We start from the raw sequence: 23,599 nt of genomic DNA, 5'->3' as shown, positions 1-23,599 counted from the left end.
TGCCAGATACTTTGTTTTCGTTTTGTTTTGTGCGTGTGTGTGTGTGTGTGTGTGTGTGTGTGTGTGTGTGTGTGTGTGTGTGTGTGTGTGTGTGTGTGTGTATGAGCTCTGGTGAGAAGCGCAGACTTACAAAAGGCCGATCGGGAGGGGGAGGCCGGCTGGAGAGAGATGGAAGGATGGGGGGATGGAGATGGACGGATGGAAAGATGGGGGGGATGTAGGTGGAGGGGTGGTGGTGTGGGAGGAGGAGCGGCGGCAGGGGAGACGGAGGTGAACGGAATAAATTGGTTGAAATGTTACTGGTTAGAGCCTCCAGCCTCGGTCGCCTCGGGCTGCTGTTCCACTGGAGTTTCCTGGCACATTATTGGCAAAACCTGCAGACGTCCGACTTGTCCTGACAGCAATGCTGTTCTGCTGCTGCTGCTGCTGCTGCTGCTGCTGCTGCTGCTGCGGCTGATTGCTGCTCAGACTGGCAGCGGTGTCACAGAGCTGGTTTTCTCCACGTGAGGCACAATGTTGAAATCCTTTTGCAAATCTTTGATTTTTTTTTTGTTTGTTTTATCCTGCTCTTCAATGGAGCAGCCCTGCTTGAGTTATTATAAACTCGATAGTGCCAGACGAGAAAACAGCCTATTTAACCTCCTGCTGAAATGCTGGGTTTTAGGTCCCAGGAATCTGCTCTTTTGTTGTATCTTAAGCGTGTTTGGAAGGAGACCCAAAGCGGTTTCACAGGGTGGGACCGACACCTGGCAGGGGGCCCCCCGGTATCACTGCCCTTTCTGATGTCATAAAAGGAAGATTTCTTTAGGTGTGTGTTTCAGTAGAGCAGAGGAGTTGGACTGACTGGTGGGGCTGAACACACATTATTATTAGAAACATCATTCTACAAAAGATGGTATTCTATGTTCACGGCTGACTCCACCGTCCTCTGCTGTCCTCCAGTCAGGGCTGCCAACAGCTGCAGTGGCCGCAGTGGATGACTGTTGTTGGGTGGGTTGGGGGTTTGATAAACCTATTTAGTGTTTTCAGTCTTTATTTTTCATTTTTAAGCATATTTATTGCTTACTACTACAACTACATTTTTGTTCCTCTTTTCTTTTACTTTTCTTTTATTTTTTGAGGGGCGGCGACCTTTTAAAACTTTTAAAGAAGGAAACAAAGCCCAAATTATTATTTTTTATTTATTCATCAATTTACCAACTATAGCTTCACACAAAACTCCCCCCGAGAATTGTTCAAATATTCCAGCTGAGTGACGCATTACTCAGATAATGCGGAACAGAAACACAAAGGAGGAGGAGGCGGGGGAGTCCCACTCATGAGGAGATGGAGAAACGAAAATACAATCCAGAAGACAGGGAGTAGGCGCGCGGGGGGGGGGTGTGTGTGTGCGTCCTGCCCTCGGCCCCTGATTGGCTGCCTCCACCCTCCCGCAATAAAGTCTCTGGCTGCGCTGCGGCGGCACTCAGTCACAACCAGAGGAAGAAGTAGGAGAAGCAGTAGCAGCGGCAACAGCAGCAGTAGCAGCGTTACGACCGCAGCTCGTCGTCTCATTCACCCGGATCGGCAGCTTCTCCTTTCAAGCCGAGAGCACCGCCTGCACATTTTTAATTTTTTTTTAAAAAAAGTATTTTCTTGGTGAACTTTCGGGGTTTTCCCCATGCGGATAATGGCTGTGTGAGCGGCCACGGAGCAGGATAGCGACTGCCGGCGGCTCTCTTGGTCGAGGCGAACACGGGGAGGAAGTCCAGGCTGAAACATCAGTCATCAGAATCCAGGAATACTCTGGGATTACTGCTGGTGCAGGTGAGCGTGTTTGCATTCCTCACCGATCAAGACGTTAGTTTGTTTGTTTCGCTCTAATTCAACGCGATGATGATGATCGTGATGGTGATGATGATGATGTTTCGTGCGCTCCTCCCAAAATAAATGTGCGCGCAGGTGCTGTGGGAGAGAAGCGCGCGCACTTCTTCTGTAGCCGGAGATAAAAAAAGAAAAAGAAAAAGAAAAAGAAAAAAAAGACAGTGATAGTCAATAGACCCGCCACCGGTTCACGCTGCTGTTTTGTTGTTACATCTCTGCAAATGCATGCGCACCTTTATTTGCAGCATTGTTGTTGTTGTTGTTGTTGTTGTTGTTGTTGTTGTTGTTGCTTCGACTCAGCTGCTATTTTATTGCAAAGCCTGCGCCTTGTTTGTGTGGAGGTGTTGGGCAGCACATCCTGTAGACTCAAAGCCAACAAGTGTAACGACACCCCAGATGACCCTCAACTCCCATTTCAATAGAAATGCCTCCACAGACTAATCCACACATATTGGAGGCCTGTAATGTCACCCAATAATGGGATTTTTGAAAGCGGTGTCAATGGCGGACTATTTTTAACCCCACACTACCTCCCGGCTAAGAGGATTGCTCTCTCCTGCTGGGGAAGACGCTGAAGGATCAGTGAAGTTAATCCCACATCTCTCCAGAATCGCCGCCCTGTTCTCCCCTCGTCTGCCCCTCGCTCACCCTCGGTCCCTCTGTTGGTTGTTGGGGGGGCTGTGGGGGACGCAGGTGGAGTGTGGTGTGTGTGGTGTGGTAGGATGGAGGTCGAGAGGTCCTGCTCTTAGTTCCAAATGAAAAGATATCTTCCTCACTCTGAAGGACACGACTGTTTGGAACTCTCTTGGTTCTGTGTGATGTGAAATTCACTCTGTCTCTGTGTGTCGGTGGCCTCCCCACTTTTTCGAAAAACACATTGTCCTTGTGATGTCACAAAGGGCACAAATGCCTCACTGATACCTGGTGACGACAACCCCCCCCCCCCCCCCATCTCCTGCATTGGCGTTGACCCAAACACACTGAGGCAGTAGTTTTAGCAAGAAGCTCAGACCCAGCTTCTTTTTTTTTTGCAGAGGGCTGCAAACGTATGAAATTAATCTTTTTACATGTCGGGGGGGGAAAAAGGGGAGAAAAAAATGAAAAAGTTTCACTTGTCTGCAAAAGAGTCGAGAGCTGCGCTGGATCCACAAAGGTGGTTTTTTGCTTCAAAGTTGTAACTTTTATTCCCAGGACAGGTGCGTTTTTAATGCCTCCACCCCCCCCCCCCTCCTCCACCCCCTTCCCGACCACACACACTGCCGGCCTCCTTCTGTTTAGTCGGCGGCTTCCAGTCCTTCCAGCCTCCGTCCTGCTCGCAGCCTCCAGCGCAGCCGCTCGCTTATCTCTCACCCTCGTTTCCTCGAGCCATGCATGAATGAGATTCCTCATGCATTTCAATGTTTACGTGGTGTTGGGGATGGTGGTGGTGGTGGTGCGGGGGGGTTGAGGGGAGGTGTCGGGGGGGGGGGGTCTGGTGTTTTCCTGTAAGCCTCCTTCTCTATCACTCCTCTTTTTTCTCTCTCTATTGCTTTCATTTGTGGGGCTCTTCTTCTTCTTCTACAGACGGAGGAGGGGGGAGGGGGAGGAGGGACGAGGCGGGTTTATTGCATCACAAATCGAAGAGATTTACTGCTTTGACCCGTGTGCTCCTCTGAGTGGCTGAAAAAAAAAAAAAAAACCCTGGTGGGCTAGCGGTGCCCCTCCACGCCGGCCCGGGAATCGCTTCCTGCAGCGTTCAGGCCTTTTTTTCTCTCCTCCTTTTAACAGCCAGTGATTTGCTGACGGGCGCTCGCCGCCGCCACGCCGTCATTAACAGGGTGGGAGGGGCGGGAAGAGCCGCCGCCGGCCCCTCTGATAGCTGCTGTTTTGGGGGCAGGGAGGTGGGCCGAGATCCAGGAAGCGGCTCCGCCGGCACGTCCTCTGGACAAGACCAGCCGCTGGTGTGCGTCGTGGATGCACCTCGGAGGTCATTTCACCTCGGAGGTCATTTCACCTGAACTGCCGGCCTGGTTGTTCACCGCTGCGCCCACGTTTTCCTGGGATGGCTTTTTAAGTGGCGCCTCTTCCGTTGCAGAATTTCCCCTCAGGCTGGAAGAATAAAGGGGGAAGTATAATGACATTTTTACAACCTTTAAGCATTTCGCTGAAGAATTTATAACCTTTTCGTCTTCTTTCTGAAGCACAAAATCTGTGCTTCAAAGTTCATTCACAAGAAGCTTTTTTCCACTTCTGGCTTTATTTTATTTCATTTAAATTTATTTATTTATTTCTTTATGGAAAAAAACAAAAAAAAAAACGACAGCAGACATTAACTGGCCAAACATGTACATGTCATCTGACTTTCAGGCGTGGCATGTGAGATGTAATATTCCATTGATTCATCAATTATTCAGTTCAAACCATTTTTGTGAAGAAAAATGGAGAAAAAAATAAGAAAAAAGAATCTTCTGCTTTTCGATCCAAATAATGTTTTACACATTCTGGGAAGACGGTAAACACACAAAACGCACACACACACACACACACACACACACACAGCCAGCCAGGCTGTAATTAAAAACCACCCATCCAAAGTAAACACCCCCTCCTCCCCCCTCCGCTCCCCCCGCCCACTCCTGGCAGGCGAGCTCTGGCATTTTGTTGGTTTGTTTGTTTGTTTGTTTACCTTCAGCTGCTCTGCAGCCAGCGGCCGCGCTGCACAAACGGCGGCGTGCCAAGAGTTTCCACCACAGTTCAACACATGGACGCTGCTGCTGCTGCTGCTGCTGCTGCTGCTGCACAGACACCTGGGGGTCGAGTGTAAATCAGTGCGTCTCGGTTGTCGCCTGCTGTTCCCTGGATTAAAGATGCAGCTGTCAAATGAGGAACAGAGCTCTGCGACGCTGCAGTCCTCTTGTTCTCCTGTCAGCTGACGAAGCCCCAGAAACCTTCTTTCAGAGGAGCCGCACGACGGGGTTCAAAATACTGAGCTGCATCGGAGACGCTTTAAAACAGGGAGATCGACCGTTTGAAACAATTTGTGGCAGGATGAAAGAACTTCATTCTTTTACCGCAAGTGTCCTGCGGTCTGAGGTTTGAATTTATATGAAAATTGAAGGTTGGATCAGGATCTTTTCCTGTCCCCCCCCCTCCCTCTGTTTCCTGAGCTACCATAAAAAAAATAAATCAATAATGATCCAATGAGAGAACATTAGATCTTGTGTTCTTGTCGACTGTTGACAAGTCGTCCCAGATCTCAGCTCCTCCTTCATTCAGGATGGGAGGAGGACTTGGTAATTCAGCTCCTGGCTGGGAAAAGCAAGTGAGGCATGTTCTCAGGCCTGAGTCACCTGCTGCTGCTGCTGCTGCTGCTGCTGCTACTGATGATGAGGATGATGAGGATGATGATGATGATGTTCTTCATGGCAGCCCCGCCGCTCTGCCCACAGCTCATCAAATCCTGCGGTTCCACTTGAAGGAAGAACATGGAACCAAAGGAGTCTTGCGGCCCTCAAGTTGGCTCCACAGACGCGTCAGTGAATGAGTGAGCGGGTGGGCGGGGCTTCTGTCAAGATGTTCTCCGCCCTCTGACTCTCCTGCCGCTCATCGTATCTCTGCTGGAAGGCCACATGGCGCGGCAGATGCTCGGGTGGCCGCCGCTCCGACTCCCGGCAGCCGCCTTTTCTCATGGAAATGACCGCCGTTGTCTGGCTTGAATAATGACGCCCGGCTGAATGTGCACGTGTGCATTATGGAGCCGGCAGTGGAGGGAAAAGCGAGTGGTGTGTTTCGGCCTCGAGGTTGGAGGTTGGTTTTGCTGCTCAGGTTGTGGTTCAGTCGTGATTAAAGTGGATGCAAACAGTCAGTGTTGTGCGATGGCGTGTGCACACGCACGGGTTTGTCTATGTGGCGAGGGAGAATGTAACTGGCCCCGCCCACCACCCTGTCTCTGGCTCCGCCCACCAAGCCCCTTTCACCCTGCCTGGGTGCTAAGAGGCCCTTTGTTTCTCGGCGGCCATCAGTCTGCTGGCTGGCAATGATGGCTTGTGAGCCAAAGTGGCAGGGTCAAAGGTCAGGAGGGGCTGCCAGCGGGGAGCGTGCATGCTCTCGCCGTTCCCTCCGTGTCAGGACAGGTTTTAATTTATGGCCCGCAGCAGAGAATAGGGCCACTGTTCCCAGGTGTTTGAAGGCGGTGAATGATTTTTGGGGGGGTTCACAAAATCCTGACCTGTTTCTGAAGCCGCTTCAGGAAGTTTAAGAATAAAGAGTCCGGATGTGAAGCTCTCTGTGGGCTTGTCGAGGTTTCAGTTGGTCCGACATATTGCCAGAACAGCAGAACTGCGTCAGTCAAGGACTGGAATGAAATCTTTAGTGATGAAAATTTTTAGAAAACAAACACAAACTGAGATTGTAATGTGTTACGCAAAAATCCTTGAATTCAATACACAACGATGCAGAAACGGCTACAAAAAGTTATCGAGTGATGCAAATTTATATTTGGGACTGTTGTGATCACATGCTGCTCCATGTTGTGATCAGCAGGTCTTGGTCTGATGTCATGCTGGACCAACACATGGCCACAGCTGAGCTCAGAACATCTCACCAGGGCTTTCACGTTGTCTGTTTGTTTGTTTGTTTGCGTCTGTGCGCTGTTTTTTTCTGTTTTTTTTTTTTAAATGAATCAGCCATGTGGTTTGATAGGCACACAGAAGCTGCTTTATAAGCTTTGCAAAGTCATTAGGTGGAAATTGTTGCTTTTAAATATAAAGTTACTAGGAGGGAAAAAGAACCCAGCCACGCTTTTCAAACCTTATGACTCGAACATTTGCAGATGGAAATAATCCAACCGCAGGAAAAAGACCCAAAAAACTCACCACTCGTGTCCACAGCAGGAAGGGAGTCGACCGCGTCCGACCTGTTTTCCCCGCCAGACCTCCAGACCTCCTCCGCCGTCTCGCACTTGTTGTGTCTGCCGGCTATTTTTTTCCTTTTAAAGATTTTTCAGTTGGCTGCGCTGCGTCAGCACCTGTCTGAAAAAAACAGAAGCGTCCCCACTTCCTGACCGGCCTCCCGTGTCTTGTGTCGCTCCCCGCAGGACAACATGCCTCAGACACCTCCGTTCAGTGGGCAGCTCAACTCCAGCAGCTACAACAAGAACCTGTTCCAGAGCAAAGATGACGGCTACCCTGGCCTCTTCTACCATGACAACAACCTGGTGTCCGGCTCCCTGGAGGCCCTCATCCACCACCTGGTCCCCACTGTGGACTATTATCCAGATGTGAGTCTTGACATTTTCCCTTTTCTCCCCTATAAATTCCTAATATGATCTGTGGCTTTCTCCCTCTCCTTCTTCTTTTCCCTGAATGTGCTGATGCTTTGGGTTGGTCTGTTTCAGCACCCCTTTTTTCAGGGATTTTTTCATTGAATCAGAGCTCGTTCTTTCGAACTTTTGCGCGATCCGTCGGTCACCACTCGCTGTGTTCCCCCGTTTTCCACAGAGGACGTTCATCTTCACCTTCCTGCTCAGCTCCCGCCTCTTCATCCGCCCGCACGAGCTCATGTCAAAGGTGTGTCTGCTGTGCACGGAGCAGCAGCGACTCGGGGACGCACAAGCCGACAAGGTGCGTTCACGAAACCACCACACACACACACACACACACACACACACACACACACACACACACAGGTTTAAACTTGGTTTTCTCACCTGCTTGTTTGTCTGATCTTGGTCTTCCTCCTCCAGATGAGAATGAGGAAGATCACCCCAAAGGTCCTCCAGCTGCTGGCGGAGTGGACGGAAACCTTCCCGTACGACTTCAGGGACGAGCGGATGATGCGCAGCCTGAAGGAGCTGACCCACCGGCTGGCCAGTGGAGAAGAGGTCAGAAGTGTTTCTCATCCCGCCATTAGTTCATCATCCCCCACAAACAGCCTGTCGGTCCGGATGTGGGGGAGCCAACAAAGGTTTCTAACCCGCTGTTGTGATGCTCAGCGTCATCACAAAAGCTGTGTTTTGCCGGCGGCACCGTGTCGTAAAGCTTCAGGCGCGGGCAGATTGTGATTTTATTTTTTTTTCCTCTTTGCTTTTTTGCTGATGGTGTGGTAGAGGGTCGATGGTGTAGCTCCGGCAACAAAGCAGCTTTTGAGGCCGGCTGAGTTGAGCGAAAAGCCCTATTGTTTGTGCGCGACGTGGCTTTTTTCTGTGTGTGTGTGTCGGGAGGGGGGGGGGGGGGGAGTCGCCACTGTGGCACTCTGACTTTGGTTTGGAGGGATGAAAGTCAGCAGCTTAGCGCCACGCCAGCCTCCGCAGCACTGTTTGGATTAGAGTGTGACAGCGTTGGGCGGGCGTGGTGCTCTGCGTCTTCTACGGCTGCAGATTGTCCAGTGAAAGTAAGTTTGACTAAGTGAAATCATTGGCATTGCATAATTTAGCAAAAAGAAACACGCCCAGTGACCCACTTCATGCTACAGTTTAATGTTGTCATGACTCAAGTTCCCATTTTCAGAAGGGAACAGAACGGTCATTTGCAGCTGACTGCCGTGAGTCATGGAGCCGCAGATGCTGCAGTCGTCCAGCTGTTGTTGCATAACTCACAGTTTAGAAGTGGGTTTTATATTAGCTTTGTCTTTGTTTGGAGTCAAGGCAACCGGTTGTACTGCTCACGGCAGTCAAATCACTCACAAAGCAAAAAGAGGGAGAAAGAAAATACATATATTTCCATATATTTTTTAAAAAGAGGAATATAGAAAGGAAAGATAATCCCACTGCATTAAGTCAAGTCCAACTTGACTTAATGCAAGAATAGTTATTTTTTGTCAGCAGTATTCTAAACATCAAGCCTTCAACGCAGATTTGAATTTAATCAGAATATACAAATGTTTAATTTCCCCCCCAATTAATTTTCTTTTCTGGAATATGTGCAGTTTGCATTAGCAGGCCCGGCTGGGAAACTGTGTCAGTGGAGGATGCAGACCCTCACGTCTCAAACCCTGTCGCACCCACTCATCAATAGTACAAGCTGCAGTATTGATCCTGATTTAATCTAGGAATCAATGGTTGTCACATGACACATCTACAGCTCCCCACCTGCCCCGCCTCCCTGGAACTGCCAGAAATGGACGAGCTGGGACACTGTGGCGTGTCGCCACCAGCAGCCTCTGATTTCACAGTAGACTGGCTGCAGTTGACATGAGCATCACCTCTGATGGTCCAAACAATCAGAAAGCCATTTAGAAAACCATTCCCCACTCGAAGGTTGTATTATGTTTAAAAAAGAAGAAGATAGAAATCATAACGACGGCCAGAGCAGAGTATTGGTTTCAGCAAGAGGCGGTAAACAGAGGGCTAAATATGCAGTTTTGTTTTGGGATAACTGGAGTTTATTGTAATTATCATGTTAGGATCATTCAGCTGAAGACTGGGATAAAGATTTGCGTCTGGAAACTGGTTGAATTCTCTTTCAATGGTCGATTTTTGTTTTATCTAAAGGGCTGCAGAACAATTTCAATATCTGACCCAGTTGTGTGACGACAGGTCAGTGAGACTGGTCAATAACAGACTCAGTCTGGAATTAGAAGCTGTCAGCCGGGCACCAGGGTGCAGATGCTCTGTCTGCAGGAGATACAGTCGGCAAGTGCTGATGTATCGCGTGCACGATGGAAGCCGCGGGCACATGTTCTCATTATGTGCACAGCGTGACCTGAAGTGTTCCTCCCCGGTGACTGGTTCTTGGAGAGGCGGCGGAGGCGGCGGCCTCCTGGAGCTTCTCAAATTGCCACATGCAAACATGGAGGAAGTGGAGCTGCAGCAGCGTTCGTTCGTTCGTTCGTTCGTTCGTTCGTTCGTTCGTTCGTTCACGCGTCCAATCTTCATTTCCAGCCTGTGATTGCTCAGACTGTGAAAAAAGCATTTTCTCCAACAATCTCGGGCTGCACACCTTTCCAGATGAACGTCCCGACACCGCAAGACAGGAACACGCATGTTTCTCAGCAATTTGTTTTTGCTCCAAATGGTGTTTTGAAAAATGGGATGAGAAGTGCCTGAGCTCAGGCAGGTCCTGCTCACTGAGCTCTGCGCCTCCCTCCCAGTGCCGACCGCAGCACTCTGGGAAAAACGGGTTTTGGAGTCCAGAATAGATGCTTGGAAACATCTGGTCCAAGTGGAGTCCAGACCGCACTCAGAACATTCCACGGCCCTGATCGCTGCACCAACGCTGTCATTATGGACGTGGTTGGACATATATTTATACATATATAAGGACGCAGCAGCTGAGAGGAAAACAAGCACTGTGATCTCAATCTCACCTCGTTTTGCCCGAACCTCAGTGCAGGGTTTTATTTGTTTTATTTATTTTTTTACACTGCCCATTTTTATGACTGTAGTACGCTAGGTTGATTTTGTTGCTTACACATTATAAAGCCAGTTTGGATCCTGGGTGTATGTTTGGAGAAAGAGTTTTAGCCCAAATGGTGGCTTCATAATTTTATGTTTCAGCAACTCTGGAGACAAACATGTTTTTAGTTTGAAACACTGAAATAATGTGTTTTCTGGTTTTTCAGCCTCCCTGAACTCAACCAGAAGAAGAGCAGTCCACCTTTTACCTCTTTAGCGTGGTCAACACAGTGTTCCAGCTCTTTGTGATGTCACAAAGGGGAGTGATACCTTTTCCAGATTAGTGACAAAGCCCCTAGCCTCTTGTTTTTGTGTTGTCTTCTCCCTGTGACATCACCTTGTCTTTGGTCCAACTCCAATGCAACAGCTTTCGCACTTTAGCTGAAATCTGAAAATTGTTTGACTTGGTGTCACGTGCTGCGACACGAGCAGTGACATCACAGCCAAAACAAACAGGGACCTGCAGGGACACAATAGCATGAAGCGGCAAACAGCGCTCATTTTGTGCTGAGAGGCCGTCTGCCTGGAGGGGCCCATAACATCGAGACCAAGGACCCCCTCAACTGTTCCACCGGGACTTTAGTGATGAGCCACCACACGCACACAGATACACAGCCTGCTCAGGAATATCAGGCAGGCTGTTGTCTTCCAGATCTGCTCTATATTTATCCGCCCCCAGCCCTCCCGCTGTTTGCTCTGCGGACAGAAGCCGCGGCAGATGGCGCCTCGCAAGTGGCAACTGGAGCCATTTTCACTGGTGGCGCGTCGCCCTGGCGTCCCGCTGCGCAGGACCACGGCCCGCCGTGTAAACACCGTGCCCACTGAGTGGCTTTGATATCGGAAGTCGACGGCAAAGTGACAAACCGCTGATGGTAGATGCACAGCAAGACAAAGTAGAGAAGCCGAAAGCAGAGGAGCCTTAGGAGCCTGCAAAGGTGCCAAATGATGGAAAACTTTATCTAACCCTAGAAGTGACAAAGACCGTCCTCTGCACCTTTCAGGGAATAAAAAGTCTGAACACACAGCTCTGTAGTCAAACCCTCTGTGATGTCACAAGGGGCACTGAAACCTCCTCCTCAGTGTTTCTGCCACCCTCCTCTGCCTACTTTGCCTTTTTTCCAGCTGGACATCACAACAAGACAAAGCAATAAAACCAAACAGTGTCTTTAGCAGGAACCAAACTCTGGCCATTTGCAGACACTGCAGTATCCGCCGACCTCCAGTTGACTGGCTGACGCATTGTGTATTCGTATTGTGGCGGGCACACATCCGTTAGCCACGCAGAAGGATTTCTGACAAGCGATGAAATTGCTGCTGCTTTTTTTTCCACAACTAATGTCAGCAAACCGCGACTACCGCTCACTCTGGCCAATGTTTCGGCCCCGGGCCCGTACACTCACTCCTGTCAGGAGGCTGGCCGTGTTTATTCCCACACTCTTGACCCCGAGTCGCCTCGGAAGGACCCAAATCCTTCAGGCTGAGCTGCTGCCAAGCACAGTAGTAGAGTTGTTCCAAAAGAAAGAGGTTTCTTAATCAAATTACACCGTCCCTTTGGAAAATGAGTTGTGAAGGGGAATCATGTGTTCCTCCAGAAGGCGCAACCTTCTCCTCCGTGCACATAAAATCAAACGCACATGCCCCTGGTTTCCCACCGCGGCCCCTCCTCCCCCTCTTATGCAACTTGCGCTGATCTGTGTCAGCGACGGGGGAACGATTACCTAACGGTGAAATGTTTAGAGTCCGGGGAATGTTCAGAAGAGAACGACCTCCCGACCTCCGAGGCCAGAGTGCCAAGAGCCCCCCCCTTACCCCAACCCAGCCCACCCCGCTGAACCCAGAGGCCCTTAAGGAGCCCAGCGGGAAGAAGCTTGCACAACAACTCCTGATGGTGCTACAACCGTTTTTCCCCTTTTTTCTTTTTGCTCTGCGGTTTGGGTTTGAGTTCTGCTGACGTATATCATCCCTGCGTGTGCTGTAAATTCCACTGGTGTTGTTGTTATCAAGGAGCGGCTGGCTGAAGCGGCCAAGCTCACAGAGGCAGCTACTGGATTTCGCACTCTGTCCTGCATGAGTGTTGTTAAAGCTTAAAATTTTAACGCCCTCAAGCCACGTATATCACTCGGTGCGAGAACCCAGTTTTTGGGGATGAATGAATTCTAACCTGCCAGTGTTTCTCCTCTGTTGCCGTCCACCAGGTGTACAGGAAGGCGGTGGGGCAGATGAGCCAGGGCCTGATCAGGAGGCTGACGGTGCTGAGCCAGTACGAAGAGGCGCTGGTCAAGATCAACGCCACGGCGGCCGAGCGGCTTGCAGCGCTGAAGGCCAAGCCGCAGGCGTCCATCCAGCGGGACATGCTATCCATCTGCAACGACCCCTTCACCGTCGCCCAGCAGCTCACGCACATAGAGCTGGTGAGAGATCGTTGTTTTCAAGACAAAGTTTCGCTCGTTCAGTGTCGTTTGGTGTGTCCGATCACAACTTTATGATAGAAAATCTGAATGCTCAACTTGTAATTCATCTTCAACAGTTGTGTTTTTTTTTAGAGTCAGTCGTTGTCATGCATCCTCTGGATGTACGGCTCAAACTAACTTTTCCTCTTTCACCTGCGCTCAGGAAAGACTGAGCTACATCGGACCCGAAGAGTTCGTGCAGGCCTTCGTCCAGAAAGACCCTCTGGACAACGATAAGGTAACGTCTGCATTCCTGCTAAAAAAAAAAAGGAATGAATGGCCTGATAAGGGAAAGCAAGCGGCCGTGGTTATGCAGTCGTTTTTGGCTGACATCCCTGCATGCAGAGGCGAACGGTCCTCGCGTGTGTATGTGCATGCGTGTGTGCGTGTGTGTGTGTGAGTGAGTCGGCCTAGTTTCTGTTCCAGACAGATGTTTACACAACACATAGGCCGGCCGTCGCTTGGGTCACGGCGAGGTCAGGCGAATGCTAGACTGGAGCGAAAATCATCCCTCGCCTCGCTGACAATTTATTATTAAAAAAAAAAGAAAAAAATCCACCTGATGTCGAGATGGTTCTGCATGCAGCTCATCTCCTAGCAACCAGCGCTGCTAAAGGTTTGTTTTGGGGAGTGTGTGTGTGTGTGTGGTGTGTGTGTGTGTGTGTGTGTGTGTGTGTACTGCTGCTCTGTCTGGCGTTTGGTTGCCAGGCAACAGCCCCTTGTTGGAAGTGAGGCGATGTGGGGGTTCAGGCTGCCTTTGTGCTTGGGGGCTGGCCAGCCTCGTACCCCCAATGAGCTGCTTTGAAAAGACGGGAATCACTCAGTCAGTGTGTGTGTGTGTGTGTGTGTGTGCGTGCGTGCGTGTCAAAATGAACGTGTCCACTAGCGGGAAATAGCACACAGGGGTCGGTGGCGTAAGGCCAGAGGAATGTGTGAAATTAGATCAAGGGGAATCCACACAAAGAACCGGCCAGCGTGACGTGACGTGAATAGTCAGCATGGAGTGAAGTTGAGCGCGATGCAGCGGTCGAATCGGCCCACACAATATTTTATTTATTCGTTCATTTATTTTCCATGGCGCTAAATAATGCCTTGATGGAAAAACTGTGTTTTTGCTTTTTGCAGAGCTGCTACAGCGATCACAAGAAGGCCAGCAACCTGGAGGCGTATGTGGAGTGGTTCAACAGGCTCAGCTACCTTGTGGCCACGGAAATCTGCATGGTGAGTGTCCGACCTCTCCAACTCCAAATGGATAGACGTTTGGCTGGAGTGGCGGCGCGACACTTGGCTGCCTGCCAGTCGCCTCATGGTGCAGCTTTTCTGATCGCTGCCGTGAAATAAGCGCTAAAACTTTGACGCCTGTCTCTTCCGCAGCCCGTGAAAAAGAAGCACCGAGCTCGGGTCATCGAGTTCTTCATCGACGTGGCCCGAGAGTGCTTCAACATCGGCAACTTCAACTCCCTCATGGCCATCATATGTGAGTTGCTGGTTTGCTTTTCTTCCTCGTTTAGAAATGAATATTTATGTGCACGGCCTTGTTTTGGTGGGAACGCTGTCGGCACCGTCAGCCACGTTCGCTCCGAGATGATTTGCGCCAGTGGTTTTTTCGACTTCCACACCGGGTATCTCAAGCAGCAGGGAAATCCAGTTGGACGTGTCAATGGCCCACTTTGTTTCCAACTCATGCGATTTGCCTCAGGCGACTGATATTGCCAAGATTTTGATAGATCACATAATTACAGGGGTGTTTAAGGGAGTTGGGGGAGGTCTTTTTCTTTGAACTTTAGCTCTGATCAAACCTCAACTATACAGCGAGAGACTCGTGTTGGACTGAGTGTCCAGAGCGTTATCCAGTCTCTGGGAAATTTAAGAGCCTTGCGAGACATCCAGCAGGGATGGTGGTCTTCTGATCCGCCTCGGTGGAACCTCTACCGGGCGGGCTAGCACTCCGAACTGAAGGAGATGAAATGCGTCTGGACAGAGATAAAACGCCCGAGCTACGTTAGCACACTGGAAGCCCCCCTCGGGCACTGTAGACCAGAGGGCTCGGAAAAGGCAGGAGCTTTAGGGGAGCGGAGGGGGACATCTGGTCATTCTCACAGGCCTGAGGGCCACAGAGCCCAGAGCAAAGGGCGGCGGTGGCGGCGGGATGCTGGGGGATGATGGGTAAGCCGTCCAGGCAGATGGTCAGCACTGTCCAGAGAGAGTGGGGGGGCAGTTTGGAGGATATTGGAGTGGCAGCTGCTCTCTTGTTGCTCCCCTGAGAGACGATGGAGAGAGAAAACGCCACAGGACGGGGTCTCCTCCACCAGCCTGGCCTGCAGGGAGCCACTGGTGGGTTTGCTCTTCCATTAAAGGGACATTTCACCCCCCCCCCTTTACCCGTTTAATCATCGCTGTCATTGGAGGCTCTGGTGACGTTTTCTAATCCACATAACAATTTTGGCCAGTAAGCCTGTGGTGACTGAAGTGTTCAAAAACTTTCATATGATGGCAAACATCAACATCAAGGCAAATGATCCATGCTAGCCTGTTAGCCAGGAGCTGTGCAGATGTTAGCTATCTGCTATCGTGCTAACTATTTCATTTACCTCCTAAATCCGAATAGGGACGAAGGAGGGACTTCATGTATGAGGGGACAACATTCCTTTTGTGGGGAAAAAGGAATTAACATTAGTATTGTTAGCCCAGACCCACATCTCACGGCGCACTGCAATGAAGTGTGTGCCTTGGATGTACAAAAATGACACACACACACACACACACACACACACGGGTAGATATTGAAATATTGAGTTCTTAAATCTGGAATGGTAACAGATTAGAAAATGTCAGCCAATCCTCCATTGACATAGTGTGATGGATTGTAATAATATAATATTGATCTTCAGTAATGCCGTACATATGGATCTTTTCATGGTTTGATCAATTTTTGCCCTTTTGATAAGAGCAACTATGGAACGAACATTGATCTGAATTAGGCTGAATGTGTGCAATGCGGACCTCGGCAGGAAGTGACCACGTCCCGGCTCATTGAGCGCCTGCTGGCGGTTTCGCTCTGATCCAATCCAAACCATCGAGTACGTTTTTCATCATAAGATGCAGGGATTTGTGCTTGGAGTGAAATGATTTGCGCGATTCACTACAATGGAGCCACACACACACACACACACACACACACACACACACACACACACCCAGATCCTGTGTCAGTGTGAACTTCTGTTCTCCTGGGCTGAAAAGGAGACGACATCAGCAACATATTAATGTCTTCTATAAAGGGGAGTGTGTATGTTTCCCAGTGGGGGCGACTAGCACAGCCAGCACCTGCTCACACACACACACACACACACACACACTGGCTGTCTTTGTGAACAAACATAACCAGTTTCCTGTGCAAGACTCGTTCTGACACGGCGGCAGCGGCGGCGGCGGCGGCTGGACCTGCCTTCATTTCGGAATACAAAGTTTTTTTAGCAGCCTCAGAGTCGAGATACGTTTCTCTGCTGCCTTTCCTTTGTGTGTTGTGATGTTGCGCCGCTCTGACGGTGACCCCTGGTGCGTGAACCTTCGCCGGGGGGCAAACAAACACACACACACACTTACAGACGGAGGATTACCATATGGGAAGCAGAGCTCTGGGAGGGGAAACGAGGCGTGCGCTAACTCTATTGTTCCTGTGGCCTTTCCTCCTCGCTGCATCAGGAGAGACAACAGCGGAGAGAAAGAAAGAAAGAAGGAAGAGGGGGAGGTGGAGGATGGTTGTTGTTGTCCTTGCGTGGCGCTGAATGGGAGCGCACCATGTGTTAATGCGATCACGTCATGCTGTCTCCTTGGATGCGTGTGATAGCTCCCTCATTGTCCCGTCTCTCTCTCTCTCTTTCTATCTATCCTTGTCTGTCTCTCTCTTTCCTCTGTCCACCTCACAGCTGGCATGAACATGAGTCCGGTGTCGCGCCTCAAGAAGACCTGGAGCAAAGTCAAGACGGCCAAGTTTGACATCCTGGAAGTGAGTACAGTAGTTAGAATCACACACACACACACACAAGCCGGGAACCCTGAGTGATGGGCAGCAGTCAGAGGTCACATGGTAGAAAATAATTAGGTGGAGAAAACATTCTTGGCTGGGTGAACTCCATCTTTCCAAAATGCACGATAACTCCGGGTTTATCGTGATGGACGACGATGACTAACCCTAAATGTTAACAAGGGCACGCTTTTCGGTTGGCGAATCGCTAAGTCGAGTGTAAATCATGACACGCGTGCACCTGAGTGGGAGTAAAGAGCTTCTCTTTAACAACTAATAATAAAAAAAAACACTTTTGTGCGTGTTAGATTTAAGGCCTGTGTGTTTTTCCCTCCGCAGCACCAGATGGATCCTTCCAGCAACTTCTACAACTACCGGACGGCGCTGAGAGGAGCCACGCAGAGGTCGATAACGGCCAACAGCAGCCGAGAGAAGGTGAGATGAAAAAAAAACCTGATCTCAACTTAATCCCTCTTCTGTTCTCCGGACGTCAGCTTGTCTCTGTCGGCCAGCGAATCTGAGGAGGACAAATTGAAAGTTACACTCCTATTCATCCACGGCATTCCCAGGCTAAAGTTCTCGAGGAGGAAAAAAAACAAAGAGTTGCACTCTTGTCTTGCCAAAGGCGTTTTTTTTTTTTTATGTCTAAGCGGAATCAAACAAACAGGAAAGTGGGCAGAAAGCTGTAGCAGCAGCGGCAGCAGCAGCAGCAGCCAGACTCACTCAGAAGGAAACGCCAGGAGCACTTGACTCGGCCGCTGATCCAGAAGTGACCTCCGCCCCCCCGAGGTCGCCGCTCTGCTCCGTCCACCAATTCAAGTGCTGTTGACGCACGGCACTTCTGCTGCCGCCGCCGCTGCTGCTGCTGCTGTACAGATGGCGAGAGCTGATTGGAGTTATGTAAAAGTGTCGGCTTGTTATCTCTCCGCTCGCCACCTTTTTTTTTTTTTTTGCTTTATTTTTTTATGACGGACTTGAAGGAGGGGAAGTGGCCCCCACCCACCGCTCTGCTGTTGCTTGTTTACAGCATCAGCACAGTGTCCCTGGATAGCGGACAGAGGTTGCATAACAGCACCGCCTGCCCGCCCGCTCGTCGCCCCGGGCCGGGCCGGAGCGGAGCGGAGGGGCTTTAAGTGGGTCAAGATATGAGGAGGGTCTCGCTTTCCTGCTCAGTGAGAGGTTAAAGAAAACAGAGCCTGCTGCCAGATCACATAGTGTTCCCCCCGGCCGGCCCACGTCACTGGTCAAGTGTGTGTGTGTGTGTGTGTGTGTGTGTGTGGTTGGATAACCAACCAGGCTGTGCGGCTTCCTGAAGGCAGAGACACAAACACACACAGCCGGAGGAGCAGAACAGAGGTCAGGGGTCACGAGACGGAAAGTTCCGCCGTGTTCTTGCCCTGGTGTCCGACTCCTCAGAGTCAGAGGGAGGAGTGGGGGGGGGGTTGTTTACTGTCTCCTTCAGGCATCTGCGGCCCTGTTGACTCGGCCAGAGGAACAACAGAGACGACGTTCTTGCGTCATTTCAGTCCTGTTTTTCTTTTTTTTAGTGTGTGTGTGTGTTCTGTTCTTGTTTTGCTGCAGTTTTCATCGAGAGTCATGGCAACGGCCGCAGAGCACTCTCGCTCTCGCCGGCTTCGCCTCAGTCTTACGCAGAGCGACCACAGAAGATAAAGTGTTTGACGGCGGTTTGATAAAGATCAAGCGCTGTCGGGCCAATCGTCTTTTGAACGCGCGGCAGCTCAAGAGAGATCAAAAAGGACTGAGAGAAAAATATGCACTCATTACGCCCATTTTCCAGATCTTTGTTTTTGTTCCAATGCGGCTGGAACGAGGTCGTTTAGCCCGCTGTTTACAGCCGCTACAACTTCCCGCTCAAACCAGTGCTTTGTCGGACCCCTCCACATTTTTGGAAGGAGATGAAAAGTGGAAGAAGTGAAGGATGACATTTTATCAGAGACGCGTATCGTTAGAAAGCTCAGGTGTTGCTAATTTTGGACTTTTCCAGCGGTGTCAAGAAAGTCCTGCAATAGACTTTGAGTTCGCCAGACTTGTCGAGTTGTCGACTAGAAAGTCTGCCGAATGAAAACGTGGGGATGTTTTCTCGACCTTGGGTTGACTGAAAGGCCAACGGGCAAAGATTTACCGCTGAAATGTTAAACAAACCATTTCCTTCTCTGCCGTCTGTCGAACTTAATTGTCTATTCTGCCGCTTTCCCACTGCCGTTTCATTTTTAAAGGCTCCACCGTCATGAATGTTTGATAATCCGGGGATGTGGGGATGTGTTGCCGAGCCCTCTCCTCAAGCACAGAGATGTTTTTCTTTTGCAGGTCGCTGTTCCACATGTCCTGACAAACTGAAAACAAAATGTTAATTTTGATCAACCCAGTTTTGCAGCTTTTGATTTTTGTTCTGCTTGAGAATTTTGTGTGTCCCCCCAAAAAAAGAAAATCCCTTCAGGGTAAAATCAGCTATTTTTTTCATTGTAGTCTTGGTGCTCCCCCATTTTCTTCTTCATTGACTTCTCTGTTGGTGCCCAGACACGCAGTGACCTGAATCATAGCAAGGGGGTGGTGATGAATTATTTAGAGGATTTAAAGGGGGATTTCCCCCCCCCCGTCGTGTTAAAACATGCTGCTACATGTGTGGGTGAAGAAGTGAAAGTGAGTGTGGCTGGATTTCTCCAGAAATTAAACAATTACTTCCTCCACTTCTCCACTCCAGTTCGTTTGAATTACGCAGCTTAGCAACCCAAGAAATATCTGTTATTTTTCCTGAAATAACCATGTTCTATCCTCCCATTCTGCCAAAAGCAACTGCAACTTCAAATGAAGTCTCCCATCTGTATTTATTATCCTGTATTGATTCCCGCCTTCATAGTCCGTCACAGTAAAAAAAAAAAAAAAAAAAAAAAAAGCCTGTCCGTCAATAATGTCTCTTGTTTTTGTGTTTGTTTTCTTTGTGTTTCTTACTGTTGTGTTTCATTAAAAATAAAAATGCAATGAAATATTTATATGTAAAAAAACAACCCTTTTCTTCCTCTGTTGCCTCGCAGATTGTCATCCCCTTCTTCAGCCTCCTCATCAAAGACCTCTACTTCCTCAACGAGGGCTGTGTGAACCGGCTGAAAAACGGGCAGATCAACTTCGAGGTAAACTGAACTGGGGATTTTCAGCCCGCGGCTAAATATCACCGCCCGGCAACGTTCGACTTACTATTTATGATCCATGACAATACGTTTGACTTCTATTTACGTCCACTTCCCTAAAGCGTTTTTAGTGAATGGAGAAGTAGGACTTGAGGTCAGCTGTGTTTCCACGGATGGATCACAGTGACCAAAACTGGTGAATATTTCCACTGGTGTTCGGTCACGTCCACACTGTGTCACGTCTGTGGAAACTCAGCTGACAACTTTCTCACACTGGGAGTTTTTTTTTTTCAAATAGCCAATCAGGACAGTGGTTCCCGAAGGTCATCATTTATGTGTTTGTTTTTGTTTTACAGTAAAAACACAACTTTAAGCGCGTATTTCTTTTAATGAAAATGCTCTATTTTATTTCAGAAATTCTGGGAAATGGCCAAACAAGTGAGCGAGTTCATGACCTGGAAGAAGGTGGAGTGCCCCTTTGAGAAGGATCGCAAGATTCTGCAGTACCTGCTGACGGCCCCGGCCTTCACAGAGGACGGTAGGCAGCAAATCCAAAGTTGTGAAAAGTCTTGTTCACCTTTGGACTTTCGCATCTTCACCTCCTCGTAAAAATGTTCATGTTTTGAACAAAATATCATTGCATTTGGTTATAAATTGGATGGGAGGTTGGTGGAGCTGTCTACACAACAAATAATTTTTTCTGTCGAGTTTTCCCATTTTCCTTTTTTTTTCGAATGAAAAGCTCCTATTTTTCTCAATCCCAGTCATAGTTTGTCCAAATGTTCCGAAAGAGGAAATTAAACGGTGTCAAAAAAGACACTGGCTGAATGAAAATAGCTTCTCACTGTCATGACATGTGACCTCAGAGAGTGTTTGGCACAGCCAAAGACAACAGGCTTGGCCGCGTGTTCTTTAGTCTGTCTCAAATCCACACACACACACACCTTGTTATCACCACCACCGCCGCCACCTCTCCCCTTTAATCCGCATCAAAGTGGCGTGTCGCCGGCTCGGGCTCCTGCCGCAGCCGTCTTATCAGGGAGCGACAGGGAGGCCCTGCGAAATCCCACCGACGCCGGAGCGCTCGGACCGCACCGACCAATCGGCTGCGCTCGGCGTGCGCCGGTCACGGCGAGCGACTCGCTGTGGTGCAAACTGCACACGTGCGCCGAGGATCAGAGTGTTGGGGGGGGGCTTTTCACTTAGCAAGAAAGTGTTGGAAAACAGGAAGTAGTTGTAGACAGAGTTCCCCGCGAAAAGTGCCACCATTTATGAAAGCAAATAATAAAATGATTTAAAAATAAACAAACAACTAAAAATAGAATTTAAAAATTGAAAGATTTTCTTGTTCTTGCTTGCAGCGCTGTATCTGGCGTCGTACGACAGTGAGGGCCCTGAGAACAACATGGAGAAGGACAGATGGAAGTCTCTGAGGTGTGTATTAACGCACGCACGCACACACACACACACACACACACACACTCCCCCGAGGGAGTCTTTCAATCACGACTGTCTGCCTTGGTCCCGCTGACGAGGCCGACCCGGAGGGATGTGGGTCACACGCTGACGCTGACACACACACACACACACACTCACACTCACACTCACACACGAGCGTGCGCACACGCAAAGACGCGCAGGCCAGTCAATAAATGCATTAAAGCACACACAGGTGCTCATCCTTCATCTCTGTCACGACGCACAAAGGACATCAGTCATTTTGATGCAATTACACCCTGTCATCCTGCAACCACACACGCTCTTGACAGCCCCAACCAGACATTAGTATGTGGGGAGATGGATGGACGGAATCCATTTTTTTTTTCTTTCCTTCTCACTTAATTGATATACAAACTGATCAAGTGAGCGCTTTGCTCCCCGCACCACAATGAAATTCATCCTCGAGCAGTTTTATCGAGATCTGGAAGATTTGTCTCGGCAAAAAAAAAAGATGCCCCTCCCGCTCCCACCACGCCCAAAAAAGAAAAAGAACCTTCACACCAAGTGACAGTGGCCCTTTAAAGAGGCACATGTGTTATTCATGATGTTTCAAATATTTCAATATTTCATGTTTTCCTCTGAGTCGTGTTAAATACAACCAGACACATTCTCTGCCTGGCCTCTTGTCAATGAATACAGGAGATTAAAACACCCTTTGAAACATCAATATGGACCAAGAATCCAATGTAAACAGATATAATGTAATCCTTCAATGTGTAAAATTATTGAACGGGGGGGGGGGGGGAGAAGTCTCTCTTCCATCACTTAACATTAGACAATATTCTTCAGTCTTCAGGTCACATGACTTCATGATTACTGAGATGAAATACTCAATTATAAGCAAAATAGCACGATGAAATAATCGAGTACGGTGTTTACCTTTTATATATATATCTGGCATAAAAATCACTCGTGAAACGCAGGATTTTTCTAATTACATTGCTGCGTATTAATATTTCTATAAATGAATGAAGGCCTGTGAAGGTTGGGCTGGAGCCCAGTAGGGGTGGATTATTTCTTTCCCCTCTGCCATGTGTTTTGTGCTGGTATTTTCACAGAGTGTTTGCCATGCAGCCTCTCCTCTCTGCAGCCCCCTGAGCTTTGTCTCCGCTGCGACACGATCTGTCACTTTACTCTCGCTAAACCGCATCAGCAGATTGTGCAGCGGGCGGGCCCGGATGTAGGCTGCTCCAAAAAAAACAAAACCAAAGTTAGCCGAGGTTGAAATCGGGAAAACCATAGATTGTGGGTTTAAAGCCTAGTTTGAACAGTTTTAAAAACAAATATGCAATGAATTCAAATGCTTTGACACTGAGGCAGAATGGTTGTATCTACATCTCAGGATGGATCCTAACAGTGGCCTCTGCCTCCTCTCCACAGATCCACTCTGCTAGGCAGGGTCTAAACTCCTCAACGTGGAAGCGGACGGATGACGGCCGTGTCAAAGCCAGCTGTGCCCTATGGGCGGCGCCGTCGTCCAAGCAAAGTATCCCCGGTCTTGTGAAGGGGGAGCGACAATCTCTACGTCGGCCGGTGTCGGATCTTCTGTTTTCCTGCCCGCCTTTGGAGTCTTATGAAGCTCTGCTTTCTCTTCTTACCCTCGTGCCCTGTGTGCTGTATGATTCACAACAGCAGTTTTTCTTCATCTTTGTATGACTTTATAGTCTTTTATAAAAAAAAACCAAAAAAACAAACAAACTGAAAGAAACACAGCAAACCCTCAGAGTAAAAGCCCAGCTTGCTTTTTTTCTGCCTCCGAGCATTGGGTCCTTGGGGTCCCCACTAGTTTTCAACAAGTTGACGTTCTCTTTTTGTATCAACACTGCTTCAAAGTTAGCCGCTGGTTGGCTGACGTGAAAGAGACCCTATTACCGTTGGTTCCATAAGCCAGCACTCTTTGTATCATGAACTCGAACCTTTTACACACTGTTACCGGCAAGCTAAACACTATTTGTGGGTTTTGTTTCCTTTTGTATATTGCCTGCGTATCCGTCACTTCATGTTTTTGAAGGTTATGTTAATTGTTACCTGTAAGGAAACCTAATGCACTGGCTGCAATTTAAATAAGCTTTGTTTTTTTTGTTTTTGTCTTGTATAAGATATTGTGATCCCCCCCAAAGCCCCTTCACCTCTTTCCACCTGTTGTTTATCTCTGACACACCACTGAGTCCCTTACAATGGCTTTAAATTAAGGCGTGCAGCATCCTTTAGACATTGGACCTAGAGCTGGAGAGTCTGCTGG

General features: G+C 49.0%; 1 protein-coding gene and 1 long non-coding RNA gene across 4 annotated transcripts; one reads left to right on the top strand and one right to left on the bottom strand.

The window, feature by feature from the left end:
- Nucleotides 1-1,625: 1,625 nt before the first annotated feature.
- LOC142902277 (uncharacterized) lies at nt 1,626-7,687 on the bottom strand. Its single transcript, XR_012929067.1, has 5 exons — nt 7,550-7,687; nt 6,717-6,872; nt 4,529-4,698; nt 2,097-2,221; nt 1,626-1,972 (listed from the first exon to the last, which is right to left on the bottom strand). It is a non-coding gene; the product is annotated as an uncharacterized LOC142902277 (long non-coding RNA).
- On the top strand, nt 1,672-23,441 carry rasgef1ba (RasGEF domain family, member 1Ba). 3 transcript variants are annotated; one of them, XM_076047192.1, is made up of 14 exons: nt 1,672-1,806; nt 6,938-7,120; nt 7,341-7,463; nt 7,586-7,723; nt 12,430-12,645; nt 12,848-12,922; nt 13,810-13,905; nt 14,059-14,161; nt 16,614-16,693; nt 17,051-17,146; nt 19,765-19,860; nt 20,272-20,395; nt 21,219-21,291; nt 22,738-23,441. In XM_076047192.1, exons 2-14 carry the CDS (start codon nt 6,944-6,946, stop codon nt 22,760-22,762), a joined length of 1,422 nt encoding a protein of 473 aa, XP_075903307.1. In that variant the 5' UTR covers nt 1,672-1,806; nt 6,938-6,943; the 3' UTR covers nt 22,763-23,441. The 3 variants fall into 3 exon arrangements, with proteins under 3 accessions (XP_075903307.1, XP_075903306.1, XP_075903308.1); XM_076047191.1 differs by lacking the exon at nt 1,672-1,806 and adding an exon at nt 5,283-5,378; XM_076047193.1 differs by lacking the exon at nt 1,672-1,806 and adding an exon at nt 5,299-5,374.
- Nucleotides 23,442-23,599: the final 158 nt, after the last annotated feature.

The sequence above is a fragment of the Nelusetta ayraudi genome, unplaced genomic scaffold (genome assembly GCF_046127955.1).
Source record: "Nelusetta ayraudi isolate G7.1 ecotype Tasmania unplaced genomic scaffold, CSIRO-AGI_Nayr_v1 ptg000092l, whole genome shotgun sequence".
In the NCBI taxonomy this organism is placed as follows: domain Eukaryota; kingdom Metazoa; phylum Chordata; class Actinopteri; order Tetraodontiformes; family Monacanthidae; genus Nelusetta; species Nelusetta ayraudi.
This window is presented reverse-complemented; position numbering and strand designations above follow the sequence as displayed.

Coding starts and splice junctions, on each gene's coding strand:
- rasgef1ba (XM_076047191.1), top strand. CDS start 5,328: ATGGAACCAAAGGAGTCTTGCGGCCCTCAAGTTGGCTCCACAGACGCG. Junction 7,121..7,340: donor CTGTGGACTATTATCCAGAT/GTGAGTCTTGAC, acceptor CGTTTTCCACAG/AGGACGTTCATCTTCACCTT. Junction 21,292..22,737: donor GACAGATGGAAGTCTCTGAG/GTGTGTATTAAC, acceptor TCCTCTCCACAG/ATCCACTCTGCTAGGCAGGG.